Consider the following 21,313-nt stretch of genomic DNA (forward strand, 5'->3'; position numbering starts at 1 on the left):
GACCAAGAATCGAACTGTGACCTCCTGATTTCATAGATCAACACTTAACCACTGACCTATGCCAGTGGGCTGTGGTTTTTATCTTTCAATTGGTTTATGTGATATATCACATTTATTGACTTGCAAATATTGTACCATCCTTGCATCCCTGGAATAAATCCCACTTGATCACGATGTATGATCTTTTGAATATATTGCTGGATCCAATTTGCTAATATTTTTGTTGAGTATTTTAGCATCTATGTTCATCAGGGATATTGGCCTATAGTTTTCTTTCTTGTAGTGTCTTTATCTGGTTTTGGAGTTACAATAATGCTGGCCTTGTAAAGGGAGCTTATAAGTCTTCCCTTCTCCTGAATATTATGGAATAGTTTGAGGAGGATAGGTGTTAGTTCTTCTTTAAATGTGTGATCAGATTCTCCCGTGAATCCATCTGGTCCGGGACTTTTGTTTGCTGAAAGTTCTTAAATTACTGCTTTAATTTCATCAGTGGTTATTGTCCTACCTAGGTTTTCTGATTCTTCCTGATTTAGTTTTAGAAGATTGTATATTTTTAGAAATTTGTCCATTTCACCCAGGTTGTACAGTTGACATGTAGTTGTTTGTAGTATTTGCTTCCAATCCTTTGTATTTCTGTGGTGCCCATTGTTATATTGCCTCTTTCACTTCTGATTTTATTTATTTGGGTCCTCTGTTTTTTGATGAGTCTGGCTAGGGGCTCATCAATCTTATTTCTCTTTTCAAGGAACCAGCTCTTGGATTTATTGATCTATTGTATTATTATTTTTTTAGTCCCTATGTCATTTATTTCTGCTCTGTCATTTATTTCTACTCCCTCTGAGCATTTCTTGCTGTTCTCTTTCTAATTCATTTAATTGTAGGATTAGATGGCTCATTAGTTGTTTTTCTTATTTCTTGAGGTAGGCCTGTAGTGCTATGAACTTCCCTCTCAGGACTGCTTTCCCATAGATTTTGGGTGGTTATGTGTTCATTTTCATTTGTTTCCAGGAAGTTTTTAATTTCTTGCTTGATCTCATTGGTAACCCATTCATCTATATATATAAAAGCCTAAGTGACTGGCCAACTGGCCAACTGGCTAACTGGCTGACTGGCTGACCATCCGGTAGCTATGATGTGCACTGACCACCAGGGAACAGAAGCTCATTGCAGGAGTGGAAACCACAGGCATGGAAACATGGAACAGACTGATGAATCTCAGAGGGAAGAGGGGAGGCGGGGGTGGGAAGAGATTATCCAAAGATCTTATATGCATACAAGAGGCCCATGCACCAATGGGTTCTCTTGGCCTGGCCTGCAGGGATCGGGCTTCAACCAGCCCTCCAACATCCCTCGAGGGGCTCTGGATTGCGAGAGGGTGCAGGCCAGGCTGAGGGACCCCACCAGTGCATGAATCTGTGCACTGGGCCTCTAATTGTTTAATAACATGCTATATAGTCTCCATGTATTTGAGTGTTTTTAAATTTTTTATTGTAGTTGATTTCTAACTTCATGCCACTGTGATCTGAAATGCCTGGTTTTATATCAATCTTCTTGAACTGGTATAGACTTGTTTTGTGCCCTAACGTGTGGTCTATCTTTGAGAATGCCCCATGTGTGCTTGAGGAGAATGTATATTCTGTTGTATTGGGGAGAAATGTTCTTTAAATATCAGTTATATTTATCTGATCTAGTATGTCATTTAAGGCCTCTGTTTCCTTATTCATTTTTGTCTAGAACAGTGGTTCTCAACCTTCCTAATGCTGTGACACTTTAATACAGTTCCTCATGTTATGGTGACCCCCAATTTCATTGTTACAAATTGAACATAATTAAAGCATAGTGGTTAATCACAAAAACAATATGTAATTATATATGTGTTTTCCAATGGCCTCAGGCAATCCCTGTGGGTCATGACCCACAGGTTGAGAACCTCTGGTCTGGAAGATCTATCCAGTGATGTCAGTGGGGTGTCAAAGTCCCTTACTATGACTGTATTACTGTCAATCTCTCCCTTAAAGTCCATCAATACTTGTTATATATAGTTGGGTGCTCCAGTATTGGGTGCATATATGTTTACAAGGGTTATATTTTCTTGTTGAATCATTCCCTTTAGTATTAAGAAATGGCTTTCTTTATCTCTTTTTATGGCCTTTGTTTTGAAGTCTATTTTATCTAATATGAGTGTTGCTATCCCAGCTTTCTTTTCCTATCCATATGCATGGAATATATTTTCCCACCCCTTTACTCTCAGTCTGTGTGTATCTTTTGTTCTGAGGTGGGTTGCTTGTAGACAGCATATATATGGGTCATGTTTTCTTACCGATTCAGTCACCCTATGTCTTTTGACTGGAGCATTTAATCCATTTACATTTAAGGTTATTATTGATAAGTATTTCTTTATTGCCATTTTTATTTTATTTATGCCTATGATCCTCTGTCCCCACTTTTCTTTTTCATAGAGCAGTCCCTTTAACATTTCTTGCATTTCTGTTTTGGTGGTAATATACTCCTTAACCTTTTTATGTCTGGAAAGCTTTTTTATTTCACATTCAATTTTAAATGATAGCCTTGCTGGATATAGTATTCTTGGATTTAGGCCCTTGCTTTTCATTACTTTGAGTACTTCATCCCACTCCCTTTTGACCTAAAGTGTTTCTATTGAAAAGTTAGCTGACATTTTAATGGGAATTCCTTTACAGGTACTTTTCTGTCTCTCTCTTGCTGCCTTTAAGATTCTTTCTTTGTCTTTAACATTTGCCATTTTAATTATGATGTGTCTAGGTGTGGGTCTCTTTGGGTTCATCTTGATTGGGACTCTCTGTACCTCCTAAACTTGTGTGACATTTTTCTTCACCAGGTTGGGGAACTTTTCTGTCATTATTTCTTTAAACAGGTTCTCTGTTCCTTGCTGAACTTCTTACCTTTCTGGTATTTCTATAATGTGGATGTTGTTACATTTCATGTCATCCCAGAGCTCCTTTAAGCTATCTTCCTGCTTTTTAATTACTTTTTCCATTTGCTGCTTTAATTGTGTATTTATTTCTATCTTGTCTTCCAAATTGCTGATTTGATCCTCTGCTTCATCCAATCTACCTTTAATATCTTCAAGTGTGTTCTTGATGTCAGATATATCATTCTTCATTTCTGCCTGGTTCTTGTTCATGGCCTCTATTTCTCTTTTCATGCTATTGTAATTTGCACCAAGTTCCTTAAGCATCTTTATAACCATTGCTTTGAACTCTATGTCTGATAGGTTGCTTGCCTCCATCTCATTTATTTCTTTTTCTGGAGATTTCTTCTTTTCTCCCATTTGGGGGTTGCTTTTGTGTCTATCTATTTTACCTGCCTCTGTATTTACTTCTATGTATTACATAGAACTGCTATGTCTTCCAGTCTTTGTGGGATGGCCTAGTGTAGAAAGTGTTTTGAAGAGTCCAGTGGTGCAGTCTCTGTGTTCACCTGAGCTAGATGCTCTAGGAATACTCCTTGTGTGCATTATTTGGGCTCTCCTGTTGTAATTGGGACTTGATTGTTGATGTCCCATTCCTGGGAAGGATATCCCCTTGGACTTGCTGCCAGTGAGGTTCAACCCCAACATCTTTGTGCCAGCTGTTATACAGTGCTAACAGAATGGAATAAGACACAACAAGGCCAAACCAAAGCACCAGAAAAATCAAGCTACTCAGTGCATCAACAACTGGAAAGACTAAAAGGAAAAAGAAGAGAAAGCAAAGAAAAGCACAGAAAAATATAAAAAGAATGCTAAAAGACATGTGACCAAAGATTTAGAGGTGATACAAAGAAAAAAGAAGAAAGAAGAAGGCAAAAAAAAGGCTATATGGAAGCAAGGAAGAAGCTAAAAGAACTAGTATAGGTGGAAAAAAGAAGAAGAAACAGAAAATAAATGAAATAATAATAATGAAATTAAAGCATAGTAGTAATGGGTATATGAAGTTATAAATAGGAAAAATAAAAACAGAAAAGAAATGGGAAAAAAGAGAAAAACAAAACAAGAAAAAAATAATAATGAAAGGCTAAAGTAGAATAGAATCAAAGGAAAGAGAGAAAATAGAGATATGCAATAAAAAAGAAGAAAAAAGAGTGTGTGGGGGAACAACAAAAAACAAAAAATCCACTCAGACACACACACACTCACACATCAAAAAACCAAACCACACACACTCACACACTCAAAGATCTTTGGGTCCGCTGGCTGGAGTTGTGGGGCTAGCTGGATTTTGTTCTGATGTTGAATCTGGTCCCTTGGTGTGTCTGTTCTGAATCACTGCCCTTTTTGCAACCTGATTGAGGTCTGAGAGGTTGAAGCCCCTAGTAGTCCAGTGGTCAGGACTCCTTGGCCCAGAGGCTGGGTCTGCCTTGAGTCTCACACTTTTTCCCTGTTCTGAGCTGTACTCCCTTTCCCCATGGAGTTGGACCTGTAAGTGTCAGCTACAGGTGCTAGGGGTCCCACTAGTATTCCACTCGCTGGTGGCCCCAGGCAGTACCTGTAGTGGGGGAGGGGGCATGCATGAGGCCCCCTGGCATTCCACTCCCTGGCTGTCTCAGTCAGTGCCTGTGTCAGCTGACGCTTGTGAGGTCCCGCTGGTGTTCTACTAGCTGCCCCTCTTGAGCAGTGGATGCAGCAGAATGCAGGTGAGGTCTTGCTGTCCTTCAACTTACTGCATGGTCAGAGTTCAAGGCTAGTCTGGGTGGTGGTGACGCTGTGCTCCTAGCCGTTGCCACTCTCCCCTTCAAGATAGTGTGGTTTCTGAGCCAGAGCTGTGCCCACCCAGGGAATACCTATGGTGGTAGCAAGGGCTCTTTGCCCAGGAGAGCCTGAACCTCCTGCCCAGGAGACTCCTACAAGATCTGACTGGTAAACACACACACACACACACACACACACACACACACCCTGCACATCCACACACTCTCTTCTCACTCCCTTACTCATTCACTCTCTCCCTCACTCCAGGTATTCCAGCCACCATGTTGGAATCTCCAAAAAGATCATTAAATTATATTCTGTGGCAGTGAAGTACTGCTTTAAGAAAAGGCTAATAAGTTCAGATTTCCCTTTTAGAGAGGTCATTTTTGCTACATGAGTGGAGAATGGTTTGGAGGCAGGAAAGACTGGATAAGGAGATCCTTGATGAAAAGATCCTCAATTTAGGAAATGATAGTAATAATTGAGATATTAGATGAGAGAGGGAGAAATTGAGGAAAACTCCCAGGTTTCTGGTTTGGGCAGCTGGGAAGATGTTGATACCATTTACTGGTACAAGAAAACAGGGAAGAGTGAAACGGATATGAGAGATGATGGTGATTTAATATTTATGAAGAAATAGAACAAAGCTTTGAGTTATCTGAGGCTTTTGGAGTGGGTTCTGAGCATTCATAGCAATCAGATAACTTTCAAATACGTTTTATTTCAAAAAAAGTTTGTGTTAGTGTTTTCTTTGTTTCTAGGGGAGAGGGTTGCTATGGAGACTAATGATGTCATAATTCCCTCCTGTGAACCAGTTAGAGCACTCCGGTGGTTCTGGCTCAGTCTTCAGGCTGAAGGCTAAGTCATCCCATCCTGGCCACAGATGTAATGTATAGAAAAGTGTGGGTGTGGGAGTTGGAGGCGGGTGAAGTGATACAGGTTTTGCTTTGTTTTCAGCTTTATAAGAAGGATGAGTCTAGAATCCTCAATTTCCAAATACATTGGTTCCAAACTTGATTTTTTTGGTTCATGGTTCAGAGGGGCACAGTTTTCCCAAATCTTGGTAGGAAGGCATGCAGAAAGTTCCCAAATGTGTTTCCAGTCACATTTAGTCATTTGGTTATTTGTAGTAAGATAAAGTTAAAATGTTGTATTTTTTTTTTCTTAGAGTGGAATTTCAAGGTATTAAATTTTAGAGACATGGCTTTCATTCGTTTGGATGTCAGATGCCTATATGCCATTCTTATTTGCACAGCATTTGGCTCTACTTTGTCTTCAAACACTGAGATAAAAGGTAAACCAACAATGGAGTAGTTTTAAAATTGGGGTTATTAACTGCCTTTTCAACGTTCCCTAAGAAAATGCATGACAAGTAGGTGGATTGTTATTGGAATTAATGTATAAGGTAACGGATGATAAATATTTTGTGGGATAAAAACCAAACTTAAGCCAAACTCAATAGCTATTTATACATGAGACTGACTAGTAAGAACATATATTTTTGTTCATGGGCTTCCTGAATTAATTCCAAAACATTTCTAAATGTTTTATATAGTTTTATCTAATGAATAGGTTAATTATCTGAAACCTCACTGCCTAGTACCCAACTAACTGAAACTTTCCTTAATTACTATCCTTTACTTTTTAAAAAAACCTGCCACAATTTCTTTCTGTGGATATTTTCCCCCTCACCTCAGTGTTATAAAGTATTAAAATGAATAACACAATAGAAATGAGAGAGATTTAGCAGCAGAAAGGCAGCATGAGGGTCATAGTATAGTACTGCTAGCTTTGCTAGTACAAAAGTTTATAGAATACTAGAGGCCTGATGCACGAAATTCATGCACTCGTGGGGGGGGGGGTGGTCCCTCAGCCCAGCCTGCGCCCTCTTGCAGTCTGGGAGCCCTCAGGGGATGTCTAACTGATGGCTTAGGCTCCCCGCGGGCCTAAGCCGGCAGTTGGACATCCTTAGCACTGCCGCGGAGGCGGGAGAGGCTCCCGCCACTGTCACTGTGCTCACCAGCTGTGAGCCTGGCTCAGAGCTTCTGACTGAGCAGCACTCCCACTGTGAGAGTGCACTGACCACCAGGGGGCAGCTCCTACCTTGAGCATATGCCCCCTGGTGGTCAGTGAGCATCATAGTGACAGGTTGTTCTGCCTTTGGGTCGATTTGCATATGTCTTTTGTTATATAGGATTTATTTGTTTTTGTTGCTTTTGAGTTACCAGATGGGGGAGTCATTGCCTCCCACTGCCTCTTCCCCCCAATATTAAAGGGGCTGTTTCCAGATGTCACTCTATTCAGCTGCCTGCCACTTCTTGAATCCTCCCAAAGAGTGGCCCTGGTTTGCCATACTTTAGGTATCACTCTGAACATTAGTTTACTAGAGGATTTAATTAATGAGATTAAACCAACAAGATCTGCCTAATCTTAAGGCCTTTAGTCTTGTAGTTGTCTTTTATATTTTCTATACCTTTTTTGTATGTGCTATGATGTTATATGGATTTAGTATGCACTGAATTAATACTGTTTGGTTCTTGCTATTAGAGAGATTTATGTAATAAAGTGTCCCCATCCTAGACCAAATTATGATCTATATGACCATAGAGATAACTCCGTGTTGAAATTTTTGTTTCTGTGAAAACTTAGTACCTAGCTAGGCAAAACCACATTTTGCATATGCGATTTCTGAAAGAGGGGATAACTATATAGCAGTAATCCAGATTTTTAAACTGCTCTATTGAGATATAACTTTCTAAAATATGTTTTTATTTATTTCAGAGAGGAAGAAAGAGGGAGAGAAAATCATCAGCTGCCACCTACATGCTCCCCACTGGGGATTGTGCCCACAACCTGGGCATGTGCTCAGACTGGTATTGGAACCATGACTTCCTGGTTCATGGGTCGACACTCAATCACTGAGTCACACTGGCTGGGCAAGATATAGTTTAAAAGTGCATTGTTCTGTGGTTTTTAGTATATTCACAAAGTTGTGTAACAGCCACTAGTATCAAATTCTAGAATATTTAAATCACCCCAAAAAGAAACCTCATATCCATTCAGTAGTCATGCCTCATCCTTCTCTCCCTCCAGCCCCTGGCAACCACAAATCTGTTTTCTGTGTCAGTGCATTTGCCTATTCTGGATATTTTATATAAATGGAATCATGCAATATGTGGTCTTTTGTAGTAGCTTATCTCACTTAGCTTTATGTTTTCAAGGTTCTTCATAGTGTAGCATGTATCCATTGTATAGATTGAACCACAGTTTATTTATCCATTCATCAGTTGATGGACATATGGAAGTAATCTAGATTTAGCAATCTTTGTCATTAGATACGGGAAAAAACTAAAAATATTTTTATTTTATTTCAGTTAATCCTCCTGAGGATTTTGAGATAGTGGATCCTGGATATTTAGGTTATCTCTATTTGCAATGGCAACCTCCACTGTTTCTGGATAATTGTGAGGAACACACAGTAGAATATGAATTAAAATACCGAAACATTGATAGTGAAAACTGGAGGGTAAGTAAAGCATGCATTTGTGATATCAGAGCAATTATTAGGAGTTTTCTTATGATTCCTAATGTCAGTATCTACTCTAATTCCTGTATCTCAATAGCTATTATTAAGATACTAGAGGCCCGGTGCATGACATTTGTGCACTGGTGGGGGGGTCCCTCAGCTTGGGACCCCTTGGGGGATGTCTGTCTGACAGTCGGACATCCCCCAAAGGGTCCTTAGCTCTGCCACGGAGGCAGGAGAGGCTCCCACCACTGCCACTGCACTCGCCAGCCATGAGCCTGGCTTCTGGCTAAACAGCACTCCCCCTGTGGGAGCGCACTGACCACCAGGAGCAGCTCCTGCATTGAGTGGGAGTGCCACTGCTGGTCAACTGCCATGTTTCACGCCGACCTTGGTAGTCAGTGTGTCATAGTGACCAGTCATTTCCCCGTTTGGTCGATTTGCATATTAGCCTTTTATTATATAGGATAACAAGCCACTGTGGCTGCTGCTCTCTACTGTGCTTCTTGCCACATCTATTTTCACCCCATCCAGTATTAAGACTACCATTGGAAGTATATAGAAAAATATACTGGAATATGAACTTGAAGAGTACTTATATGTTTTATCATATTTCATAGTTACTTTTTTTTGGTTTGTTTTTTGAATGAGATATTAAGATTCGAATGATCTCATCAAATAACATAATATACTGAAGTGAGTTCTGCCAGAAATATAATGGAGAAATTGTATCACATAATCATGATGAATTTTCTAGATATTGAAACTTCTCAGGGTATTAATGACTTATTAGCCATATTAATGTAGCTCATGATGCCATCACTGTTTCTAAGCTTGACTTTGTCTCATCTTTTTATCAGACCATCATCACTAAGAATCTCCTTTACAAAGACGGGTTTGATCTTAACAAAGGCGTTGAAGCAAAGATACATACAGTTCTACAAGGGCAATGTACAAATGGATCTGAAGTTCAGAGTTCATGGTCAGAAGCTAGTTATTGGACATCACCTCAAGGTTAAAACAAAGCTCTCCTTTCATTTTTAATATTGTCAGAACAATCCACATAGGGAAAAAGTCCTTTAACTCTTATACATGAGATTGCATGTACAGTTGAGAGTGTGGCACAAAATAGAATCCTTCTTAGGAGTGGATGATTGGCCTTTTTAAATTTTTTATATTAGCAAACACATTTGGCAAAACCTACATCTTATTAGGCTAATATAGTTCCCAGTTTCGGGGTAATATTAATAAACATGCATGTGAGCATTTGCCAAATGTGTATATGCTTAGTTCTTGTGTATATGCTTGTAATAGTACTTACACTAGTAAATGAGCCCTCAAAGGTTTTTGATTTTGCAAGCCTCTTTGACAGTGAAGTGATTTCCAACAACTTCCTTTTGAAATATTCTTTTTTTTAAAAAAGTGATGTATTCATACATTTTTATTTAATTTTTTCAAATGAACTAATTATACATTTGACAAATTGCAATGATAATTTCTGATTGCAGCAAAAAGTTTTCTTGTGAGAATCACTATAAAGTTATAATGTTATACATTTCTTTTAATGTGAAAAGGCATAAAATTTCCTTTATAGACGACTTGTCATTTATCCATTATGTAATGTCAATTGCATCTATAATCCCTTAAAATAAGTATGATTCATTTGAGAAAATGAGCCAGATCAAATGCATCATTAAGAAAAAACATGCATACTAAACTATGAAGTCTACTGAGAACAAAAGTCATTATTTTTTAGAGGCCCAGTGCACAAAATTTGTGCACGTGTAGGGTCCCTAGGCCTGGCCAGTGATCAGGGTTGATCAGGTTCCTCCGCCTCCCTGCCTCCCTGCCTCCTCCTTCCCTTGCCACCTGTGCACTGCCACCACACTGTCCCCCCCTGCCTCCTCGCCTCCTCCTTTTCTCGCCACCCATCCACACTCTGCCACCTCGCAGTTCCCCCTGCCTCCCTGCCTCCTTCTTCCCTCCCTCCCTCAGTGCCCTGCCACCACTGCTGGTCACCTGCCATGTCAGTGCCCATCATAGGAGCAATCAAACTCCCGTTCTCCCAGTCAAACTCCTGAAGGGACACTTTGCATATTAGCCTTTTATATATGTAGACTAGAGGCCTGGTGCACAAATTGGTGCACGGGTGGGGTCCCTCTGGGTAGCCTGCAGGGATCGGGCCGAAACCTGCAGCCCAATGCCACCTGCAGCTCCTACCTGCTGCTCCCACTCATCCCAGCCCCACTGTACCTGCCATGGGCTCGCACCCAATCAGTCCCGATTGGGAGAGACTCACACTGCTGCAGCTGTGTTGGGGTCCAGCCCCAGCAGGTCCAGGGGTTCCCAAAGGTGTGGATGGAGTCAGCGAAGAAGAAATGACATGGAGGCAGCGTTCAGGTGATCAGCATAGCCAGGTTCTCCAGCCAGGTTCTGTCTTTATTGTCCTGTTACATCTGTATTTATACCAGTTGATTTTAATCCTATTCATTCTATTCCAAAGGTAAGGGTGTTTCTTATCTCCATTCCAAGGTTACTCTACTGTTCTATTAAGCTACAAGGAAGTAACTGAAGGAGATTATCCTAAGTAAAGATTATGTAGCTTAATCGTGATTATTCGTAGTTAAAGTGATTAACTACCCGCCTAGCAGTTAAGGGGTTTTACAGATTCCCTTCCTTAGTCCTAAACAACCTTTCTCAGAGAGGTGACCTTGGTTAAAACACATAGCACTAAGAAGGGGAGCAAACATATTAAGAACAGTATGCCATATACGCCAGGTCCCTTGAAACATAAGCTGTGCAGATGTTTCTTCCCTGCAGCGACTGTGTCAAGCAGCAAGGGTGGACCGGCTTCTGGCAAATTCCCCCATTTTTATTTTTTAAATGACACCACGGGTAAATCAGTGGCCACCTCTCGGATTGGGTTGTTTAAGACTCAGAAGAAGACTTGTTTGTGACTTTGCCAACAGGTCAGTCTGAGGCTTAACCCTATATCGGCTCCCCACACAGCAGTGCTTGCCAACCATGAGCCCTGCATCTGGTGCCCTCCCAAGGGGAGTGGCCTGTGGGATCGGGCTGAAACCGGCTCTCTGACATCTCCCGAGGGGTCCCAGATTGCAAGAGGGCCCAGGTCAGGCTGAGGGACCCCACCAGTGCATGATTGGGGCCTGGGAGGAACTGCAGGAGGACTCCAGGGCATGTCTGGCCCATCTCACTCAGTCCTGATTGGCCGGACCCCAGCAGCAAGCTAACCTACAGGTCAGAGCATCTGCCCCCTGGTGGTCAGTGCGCGTCATAGTGACTGGTCAACCAGTTGACTATCTATCTGCCCCCTGGTGGTCAGTGCACCTCATAGTGAGCAGTTGAGCAGCCTTAGCATATCATTAGCATATTACAATTTGATTGGTTGTTTGGTTGTTCTACTGTTCGGTCTATTTGCATAACCTTTTTATTATATAGGATTCCCCAATTCCTGATGGAGTTCTCAGAATATAATTTCTCAGTTGATGAGTAGCAAATTGATTTATTGGTTAAATTAGCAACTATGGAATTATGTATGCCAGTTATATTGAGAACAATATAAAATAAATGGATAATTCACCAGAAACTGGCTTCTAGATTTTAATTTTAGTGACCTTGAAATAACATAATTTAGTACCAAATGTTTAAACACTCATTATAATTGCTAACCAATGAAGTCAGCATTATTTATATCTGATCAGCTATCCAAAACTCATTAATTTTTCTTTTGAAAAAGGCAGTAAAAAATCCCAGAGAATAAGAGGGAGACTACTAATTAAAGGTCATGTTTACTAATCTAGCACCATAATTCCAGTCTGAGGACCTCCCAAGCTGCTAGGAAGAAGGGAAGAGGTGAGGATGTTGGGAAAGAAAGCGCAGTTCTTAACTTGTGGCCCCATTTGTGCTCGAAGCGAAGACTGAGACTGGATAGAAGGCAGAAGCTGTGGTTCGGGTGTGAAGGAGGCCCTAGAGATGAGGAGAGTCAGGATTTCCTGGAACCAGTGCTGGAGTTGGCCTCATGAACTAGGGGGTTTCTTCTTGGCATCCATGTCCTTTTTAATTTCAAGTTTTTTAACCAGGTTTGGCATGTCATAATTTTGAGCCAGACACATTCCAACCAGGTTGCCAAAAGTAAATCCAACCAGGCACTGGAGCATGATGTCAGCGAAGGCGGTGCGAAGGGCCCCTTTGAAATATTCTTGATGATGCTGATTGCTAAATGAAATGGAGAGGTCAAAGGAAAGGAAAAAAATCATACAGTGATTTCCCGAATGATTCATCACTGTGCCTTTCAAGCATTCACAGTTCATTTATTCCTTAGGAAATCTGGAAACTAAAATTCAGGATATGGATTGCATATATTACAACTGGCAATATTTACTGTGCTCTTGGAAACTTGGCATGGATGTCAACTTTGATACCAATTACTACTTGTTTTACTGGTAGGTGTTTTTATAATAAGAATGCCATATTAGGAAAATATCTATTAAAGTTAATCCGTTGTATGAATAGCTGTATTTTTACTTAATTAAATTCATTTTATTTTTTCAGTGCTGTGTTTATTAAGTGTGTCTTACAATTATTTGGGTTTCATTTATTTTTTTGATATATTTTTATTAATTTCAGAGAGGGAGAGCGAGAGATAGAAACATCAATGATGAGAGAGAATCATTGATCGGCTGCCTCCTGCATGCTCTCTACTGGAGATCAAACATGCAACCTGGGCATGTGCTCCCGCCCCCGACTGGGATTTGAACCCTGACCTCCTGGTTCATAGGTTGACATTCAACCACTGAGCCACACCAGCTGGGCTGTTTGGGGTTTTCAATGGGAGTAAGTAGGTTTAGGCTGTGGCTTCTGGAAGGCACTGTATGGGTGATACAAGGAATGCAATCACTTTGTATAGTCGATTAAATTTTGTATCCTTGAGATAGATGGAGTTATAATCTAAACAAACTGACATTTTTTATATTCTTTCTTTTTGAAAAAGCAAGTACCTATTAAGACTGGATTCTTTTTCCGACGTTTTCATCTTTGATAACTATTACTGAGACTTTGAAACTTAGAGCCAGATTGAATCTTCTATCTCCTTCATTCCTTAGTTGTTTCATGGTAACACTGATCATGTCCTGAAACTCCTTTGCAAGGTGATATATCTCTCTTTTACTTCCTGTCTCTTCTGTAAGAACATGACTTTAGGCTCACCTCATCCTAAACCTGCATGATTGCCACAGCACCCCAAATGCCAATCTCTCCCTTTCCCATTCATTCTGCACATTGTAGCCAAATTTCTCTTCCTACACTGCACTATGCATGTGCCACTCTTTTGCTCCAGTGGCTACTATTGCCTCCAGGATAAAATCTAAACTGCCATTCAAGTCTCTGCCTCACTGTATCACTGCCTTCCCAAAGTTACCTTCTGCCATCACCATTATGAATGTTCCTCTCCATTTAGACCATCGCTACATATTTTCCCTCACACATGGTTATGCTCTTTTAAAAAAAACATTTATTGTTAAAAGTTTTACATATGTCCCCTTTTACCTCCCATTGGCCAGAGCCTGCCCCCCTCCTCTCCCCCCCACCACCACTACCCCCCACCCCAGGCCTCCGCCACCCTATTGTCTGTGCCCATGGGTAATGTATATATGCATACAAGTTCTTTGGTTGATCTCCTCCCAACCAACCATCATCACCTGATGTTATGCTCCTTCATACCTTGTCTGCGTTGCTATCTGGAATGCCCTCTGGCTCTCTCTTTTACAAACTTTAAAAAAAAATCTTTATTGCTGAATTTTTTAAAAATGTATTTTTATGAATTTCAGAGAGGAAGGGAGAGGGAAAGATAGAAACATCAATGAGAGAGAATCATTGACTGGCTGCCCCCTGCATGCCCCTCACTGGGGATCAAGCCTGCAACCCAGGCGTATGCCCTGACCAGGAATTGAACCCTGCCTGAGAATCAAACTGTGACCTCCTGGTTCATAGGTTGACGCTCAACCACTGAGCCACACCGGCCAAGCTCTGGCTTTTCTGAGGTTTCTCTCTCTCTCAATCCTCACCTGAGGATATTTTTTTCATTGATTTTTAGGGAAAGTGGAAGAGAGAGAAAGAAAGAGAGAAACATTGATGTGAGAGAAACACATTAAAGAAAATTCTCAGAGAATTTTCATTTATTTTATTAAAAATAACAATATTTTGTAAATCTGCTTACTTCAAATGTAAATTCTCCAGTACAATATAAAAAAGGAAGTATCATGCTGCAAATGATGAAATTTCATCCTTTTTTATTGCTGAGTAATATTTATATATATCACATCTTTATCCTTTCATCTATTGATAGATGCCTAGGTTGCTTCCAAAGCTTGTCTATTGTAAATAATGCTTCAATGAAGATAGGGTGCAGATATCTTTTCATATTAGTGTTTTTATTTTCTTTGTATAAATATCCAGAAGTGCAAATTGGTGGCTCATATGGTAGTTCTAGTTTTAATTTTTTGAAGAACCTCCATAATGTTTTCCATATTGTCTGCACCAATTTACAATCTCACCAACAGTGCATGAAGGTTGCCAGAGAAGAAGGGGCTTGGAGAATGGGTGAAAAAAGTGAAGGGGAAAAAGAGGTACAAACTTCCAGCTATAAAATAAATAAGCCACAGAAATCTAGTGCACCATACAGGGAATATAGTCAATAATTGTAATAACTTTGCATGGTGACAGACGGTTACTAGACTTATTGTGATTATTGTTTTGTAAGATATACAAATGTTGAATCTATGTTGTACGTCTGAAACTAAGATAATATTATAAACCAACTATAATAATAAAAAAGGCATTATAATCCATAATTATATAAATTCCTGGTTTTCTTTTTTTTTTTTTTTAATATATTTTTTATTGATTTTTTACAGAGAGGAAGGGAGAGAGATAGAGAGTTAGAAACATCGATGAGAGAGAAACATCGATCAGCTGCCTCCTGCACACCTCCTACTGGGGATGTGCCCGCAACCCAGGTACATGCCCTTTGACCGGAATCTAACCTGGGACCTTTCAGTCCGCAGGCCGACGCTCTATCCACTGAGCCAAACCGGTTTCGGCACTTCCTGGTTTTCTTAATAAGAATCTTACTCTTGCCGAAACCGGTTTGGCTCAGTGGATAGAGCGTCGGCCTGCGGACTGAAAGGTCCCAGGTTCGATTCCCGTCAAGGGCATGTACCTGGGTTGCAGGCACATCCCCAGTGGGAGATGTGCAGGAGGCAGCTGATCGATGTTTCTCTCTCATCGATGTTTCTAACTTTCTATCTCTCTCCCTTCCTTTCTGTGAAAAATCAATAAAATATATTTTAAAAAAAAGGAATCTTACTCTTTGATTCACAAATCCTGATGGTGAGTCAACATATTTTTGACATTTTGTAAAGGTTCCCATCAGATTGTAAGCTCCATGAAATCATGGACTATGTCTGCTTTCCTTACTATGGAATCCTTAGCATTTATCATAGGATCTGGTACATAGTTGGTACTCAATAAACATTGCATGTTATTAAGTGATTTTTAATTCACTTAGTATCTCAAGATAATTGAAAATTGGACGCCATAGTATCAGAAGATATCAGTGAAACAATTCTTACAAAACTTCCCTTTACAGGTATGAGGGCTTGGACCATGCCTTACAGTGTTCTGATTACATTGAAGATAATGGGAAAAATATTGGATGCAGGTTTTCCTATTTGGAGGAACCAGACTATAAAAATTTCTACATCTGTGTTAATGGATCATCAGAATCCCAGCTTATCAGACCCAGCTATTTCATTTTTCAGCTTCAAAATATAGGTGACGTAAACAAACAACTTCAAAATGTTTCTAGTTTAAGCCATTTACAACCATGTGGAAGAGAAGAGATAGACATAGAACGAGAGAGAGATATAGATAGAGATGATAGAGATATAGAGATGATGGAGATAGAGATATAAAGATATATACCTACTAAAATGCAAAGCCAAAAAAATGAGGGCCAACAGAGCATACAAGGACATTCTTATTAAATATAAAAGTATGGAAGATAAGTAATTGAATGAAGGGTAAAGTGTCATTTTCATTTAGAACTCACAATCTACTACCCAGTTTCAAAGGGTTGATCTGCTATATAGTATTATTGTCTAGTGTTAGTGATGGAGTAATTATGGAATTACTTAGTTCCAGATCTCAATAAGCATATATTTGAGTCTGAGTTCTTATCTCTAACAGTTACAACAATAACAAGTTCTAGAGTCAGCCACACTGTGGTCTGAATCTTGGATTTACCACTTTTTAGCTATATGGCCTTGGGCAAGATACTTTTAACATCTATTTAATTTCCTCATCAGTAAAATGAGGATAATAAAAGATTACCTCACAGATTTATTGTGAAATATGAATGAATTTATGATATAACATCCCTGGTTCAGTGCCTAAGGCATCATAAACTTTAAATAAATTAGCTATGGTTGTGTTGTTTCTATGATGATTGTAGTAGTTTCTAATGGTGCTGTAGGGGATAAAAAATTTTTCCTCTGCCATTCTAGGTTCTTTAACTGGTCTAATAATTAAATTGCTATAAGACAGATTTACAGGAAAAAACAAATTTAATTACATATGTATGGGAGCCTCACATAGATATGAGAGGCCCAAAGACAATAAGGCAATTGAGGCTTATATGCTGTCCTGAGCTAAGGAGAAGGGGATAGGGGTCTGGGGTTTCAAAGGGAAGGAAAACAATTCACAGGAAGATGGGAAGAGTAAAGGTTTGGTAAATAAGTGTTTGCAATTCCATACAGAGGCAGTGGGACACAGGAAGGACTTAGAACAAATAATCCTTGCCAGCTTCCCCCAGCTCAGCGTGCCTGGCCCATACTCTTTTTATTTTTTTTTATTTTTATTTGGTGCCCTTGACCAGAATTGAACCTGGGACCCTTCAGTCCGCAGGCTGACTCTCTATGCACTGAGCCAAACCAGCCAGGGCTGGCCCATAGTCTTTGTAGTTATCTCTGGTGATAGCTCTCTTCCTGGACCAGCCCATCTATTTAAATTCTCTTTTAAAAAGTAAAAGAAATAAAACTGTTCCTGAGTCTTTTGGACCTTGATTGTCTTCAGCTCAGAACAACCCACATGTCGAAGTGGCACATTTTGGAGCGATGTATTCTACTTCCCTTCACTACAAAATGAAAAAAAAAAAAATGACTGTAATGATTAGGCTCTTCTAACTTTTCTCTTGGGCTTTAATATTTGTCAATATGTGACTCACCAAAAATTAGTTTCCAAAATAATCAAGATTTATTAATAGCCCAAACTTGGTTGGCAAGCAACTTTGATTTTCATTCACATTATAGAGAATAGTCTTGAGCCATGAGGCAGGGGGTCCCGTGGGGGTGAGGCCGACGGAGTCCTAACGAAGCATGCCCGACTCCGGAGACCTGTTCAAGACGCAGATCTGACTTTATTGTTTAAGTGCAGCAACATATATAACATTCCAGACCAATCAGAAGTTTACACCATCCTTAGGGCAACCAATGGTAGGAAAGATAGGGTACTATGTAGGGGCTCTAGGGGGCTTACTCAGGCGGGCGCTGCCACTTCCCGGTGTGCCCAGGAAGCTTGTATAGGCGGAGTGCGCTCACACCATTGCATCCGCCACTGCACTGAGATAAATCTCCTGAGCTCTTCCCACAGAGCCACATGATTTATCCTGAAGGCTTAGGTTACTAGGTTTGCTACCATTGTAATAAGCTAGTTATTAATAATAGGAAGAAGCAAAAGGGAGGCCATACATTATAAGCATGGCCACCTGGGCAGCTTCAACAGGAAGCTGTAACGTTACACTCCCCAGGGAACCACTGGTTCATTCTCTGCAGACCACTGGGCGGGGGGGTGGGGGTGAGGCCTGGGTGGGGGGGGTGCGCGGCAGGCATATGCTCAATGAGTTGGGATGATGTAAGGTACTTGCTTCCAGTCAAACCTGGGGACAAAGATCAATGACTAGAGGAGAAGGTGGAGCCAATGCAAGCCCACAAAACTTTGGAGAAACATAATCCCAAAACAAAAGAGTTCATGCTCTTGGCTCTTGGTTATTGGCTCTTGGCTCTTGGTGCTCTTGGCAGCCTTGGCTCTCTTGCTCCTCTGGCTTTGCTCCTACCCATGTTCCCTCCATAGCCATGTGGCCTTGCAGACCCCACATGCAATGGACTGATAGACTGTAGTTCGGAACACAAACTAACCCAGCCTGATGCTGGGCTAGACACTGCAAATATGGAATGGAAACTCTGAGCAATCGCTTTAATTCTAGCCCTGCTAAAGGCTCAGCTGGACTTTTTCCTTGTTAGGACAGAGAGAAATGGGACCTTGTAAAAGCAGGGATTTAACTCCACGCAAATGCCACTCATTCTACCATGTGAGGCTCAGGAAATTCTTTTTCTTGTGACATTGCAAGAAACCCACATACCCCTGGCAACAGATAGGGACAGGGAGAGCTCTCCTCAATGACAGGTTTACTTTGCTTTAATCAGGGCTACTACTAAACTTCAGTAACCTCCATGTTGAAATGGTTTCCTTTTGCTTTTCAGTTAAACCTTTGCCACCAGACTATCTTAATATTATTGTGAAGAAGTCAGAGGATATTAACCTGGAATGGAACATACCTGAAGGACCCATTCCAGCAAATTGTTTCATTTATGAAATTAAGTTCACAGAAGATAATACTACCTGGGTGGTATGAACATTTTACTTATTTGGGAAAATCATAAATATAGCCTTTTAAATAAAATAGCAAGCATGAAAACCAATCAATTAATATCCATGAGGAATATGCTAGGTTAGGTGGCTCAGGAGGTGGCGCAAGAAATAGAGAGTCCAGTGAATCAGAAAAGAAAGGAAAGGAAAAGGTTTATTTCTGCGGCCCCGGGAGACCCAGGTACCCCAAGGACAGGGCACGTGGGTTCACGCCAACAGGGAGGGGGGCGCTTTTTTTATACTGCAGTTGGGTGAGGGGCGGGGACATGAGCTGAGGTATTCAGTTGAGGAAGTTTCAGCTGCAGGGGTCAGCAAGGTGTTCAGGAAGGAGTCAGTATCTGTGTGGGGGCCAGTGTTGATTCAGAGAGAAGCCAGTATCTGTGTCTGGCATGCTGATCTGTTAGACATGCCAGGGGGAGTCCATTATCTCGTCACATGTCTGCATGTATCTGATTCTGGGCTCTCTCTGACCTAACAGAATAAATGTGACATTATCTTATTTTAATTTCCAAAAATTCAAATCATCTAGTAGACAAAAGAAAGACCTTTGCTGTCTGAAAGTATAATCAATCATACCAATTTCAAAGCTACATAGGACCTTAGATATAATCCAGTCACTTATTTTCAATAATGTGTCAATAAATTAAAGTTGCCAAGTACATGAAAAAGATGGATTATGAAGAGATCTCAGGAAAGATGAAAGAAAGAAAGAAAGAAAGAAAGAAAGAAAGAAAGAAAGAAAGAAAGAAAGACAAACTCCTTCTTGAGGAATAGCCATCAGGTCAAAATGAGAGTTTGGTTGTGCTGCCTGAGAATTGCTTGTAGCAAGGAAGAGAGACTAACTGGGGAAGTAGGCAATGCTTGCAAGACCGATTACCCTCCAGCATCAACAATGCGGTGATGATGCCTTTAGCCCCACATTGTTGTATGTTAATTTTATTCATTGGTTTCCAATTTAAAGGATGGTGGAGATTAGGTGAGGCATTAGTTCTAATCAATTTATTTAATAAACATGAGAAAACCGGAGTTGAATTGATTTACAAGTCCCAAGGAAGTGAATTGACTTACAGTCAAATTACACAGCTAGAACTAAAATCCAGATCTTATTCCCAGTCCACTTTAACCAGAGAAAAAGTTACAATAAAAGCAAAGCTGTTATTTTGGATGAGAAACACTCTTCAGCTCTTTGAAATGTAAAATTAAAGTAATCGCTTCAGTAATTTTTTTTTCCTTTGCGATCATCCAGCTTTGTGTTCTCATATCTGCAAGGGTAGTTTCATGCCAAGCCCTGAGCACTGCTACACTGGTCTTATAGCAGTTAACCAAAATAAGAATAAAGGGGGGGGGGAGCAAAAGTTTCATGTGTATGAATTTTATAGTTTCCATAGAAACAACATTCACATGATGGCTGTCTTTTTCTAATTCAGTGTATGTAGCATTTTCCAGTTCATGGAATGTGGGAAATTTGACACTAATCCAAATACTGGGTGTTATAAACACCAAAGCTACCTAGCAATTTTGCCCTGTCACACATGCCCTTTATTGCATGTGATCCATTATTACTATAGAAAAAAATTTGAAATATAGATAAGGAAGGGAAGGAAAAAAAAGGAACCCACCTAATCACTGTTAGGATTTTGGTATATACATTTGTAGTCATTTGATGCATATATCGTATGTAACAAAACCCACTTTGAAATCAACAAAACAAATGGGATCGGTCTAGCTGCAATTAGATCAAATAATGCAATCTTATTTTTTCCTTGGCTTTTAGGATACCACATTTGAAAATGAAATGTATGTCACAAGAACATCAAATGACAGCCAAGAAATATGCTTTTTAGTGAGAAGCAAAATGAATGTTTATTGCACAGATGATGGAATTTGGAGCGAATGGAGTGAAATAGAATGCTGGAGAGGTATGAGATAAAAGAATAGCAACTAAATAACTGGAGCAATTTGCTGATAAAATTAATTTTCTTTCAGTGTATTTTGTAATTATGGAAATCAAAAGGCTCTTTCATATAGCCTATAATCAGAGAAGATAAATTAGCAAGCACCTCAATCGAACATAGATTTATGGAAAATTTAATATTCAGTTTTAACTAGGAATAATTTAACTAGTTTAATTAAGAACCTTGTTATATTTCTATTATCAATATTCTTGTGTTTCTGCTGGTCAATAAAAGAACAAAATAGTTCTTTTTGGGGGGAACCTATATAGTATTAACAATATATTCCTGTGCTTTCAATTTTTTAAAAAAATATATTTTATTGATTTTTTTACAAAGAGGAAG

The 21,313-nt window shown here is 40.0% G+C and overlaps 2 protein-coding genes across 5 annotated transcripts in view; one reads left to right on the forward strand and one right to left on the reverse strand.

Annotated features, from left to right (window-relative positions):
• Positions 1–21,313, forward strand: part of IL13RA2 (interleukin 13 receptor subunit alpha 2) — a 91,773-nt gene that overhangs the window by 67,009 nt on the left and 3,451 nt on the right. For all 4 annotated transcript variants that reach the window (XM_036306038.1, XM_036306039.1, XM_036306041.1 and 1 more), the window contains 7 exons: positions 5,877–6,002; positions 8,083–8,234; positions 9,095–9,248; positions 12,577–12,697; positions 15,901–16,085; positions 18,851–18,996; positions 20,791–20,935. In XM_036306038.1, the coding sequence (XP_036161931.1) occupies positions 5,909–6,002; positions 8,083–8,234; positions 9,095–9,248; positions 12,577–12,697; positions 15,901–16,085; positions 18,851–18,996; positions 20,791–20,935 (997 nt within the window). In that variant the 5' untranslated portion in view covers positions 5,877–5,908. The remainder of the gene's footprint in view (positions 1–5,876; positions 6,003–8,082; positions 8,235–9,094; positions 9,249–12,576; positions 12,698–15,900; positions 16,086–18,850; positions 18,997–20,790; positions 20,936–21,313) is intronic.
• Positions 12,238–12,431, reverse strand: LOC118654635 (short transmembrane mitochondrial protein 1-like). The gene has a single exon (XM_036306042.1). It carries the CDS (start codon positions 12,410–12,412, stop codon positions 12,272–12,274), a length of 141 nt encoding a protein of 46 aa, XP_036161935.1. The 5' UTR covers positions 12,413–12,431; the 3' UTR covers positions 12,238–12,271.

The sequence above is a fragment of the Myotis myotis genome, unplaced genomic scaffold (assembly GCF_014108235.1).
Source record: "Myotis myotis isolate mMyoMyo1 unplaced genomic scaffold, mMyoMyo1.p scaffold_m19_p_4, whole genome shotgun sequence".
NCBI classification, from domain to species: Eukaryota; Metazoa; Chordata; class Mammalia; order Chiroptera; family Vespertilionidae; genus Myotis; species Myotis myotis.

What these genes read in the sequence shown, in the direction of transcription:
- LOC118654635 (XM_036306042.1), bottom strand. Translation starts at nt 12,412, where the DNA reads ATGCTCCAGTGCCTGGTTGGATTTACTTTTGGCAACCTGGTTGGAATG.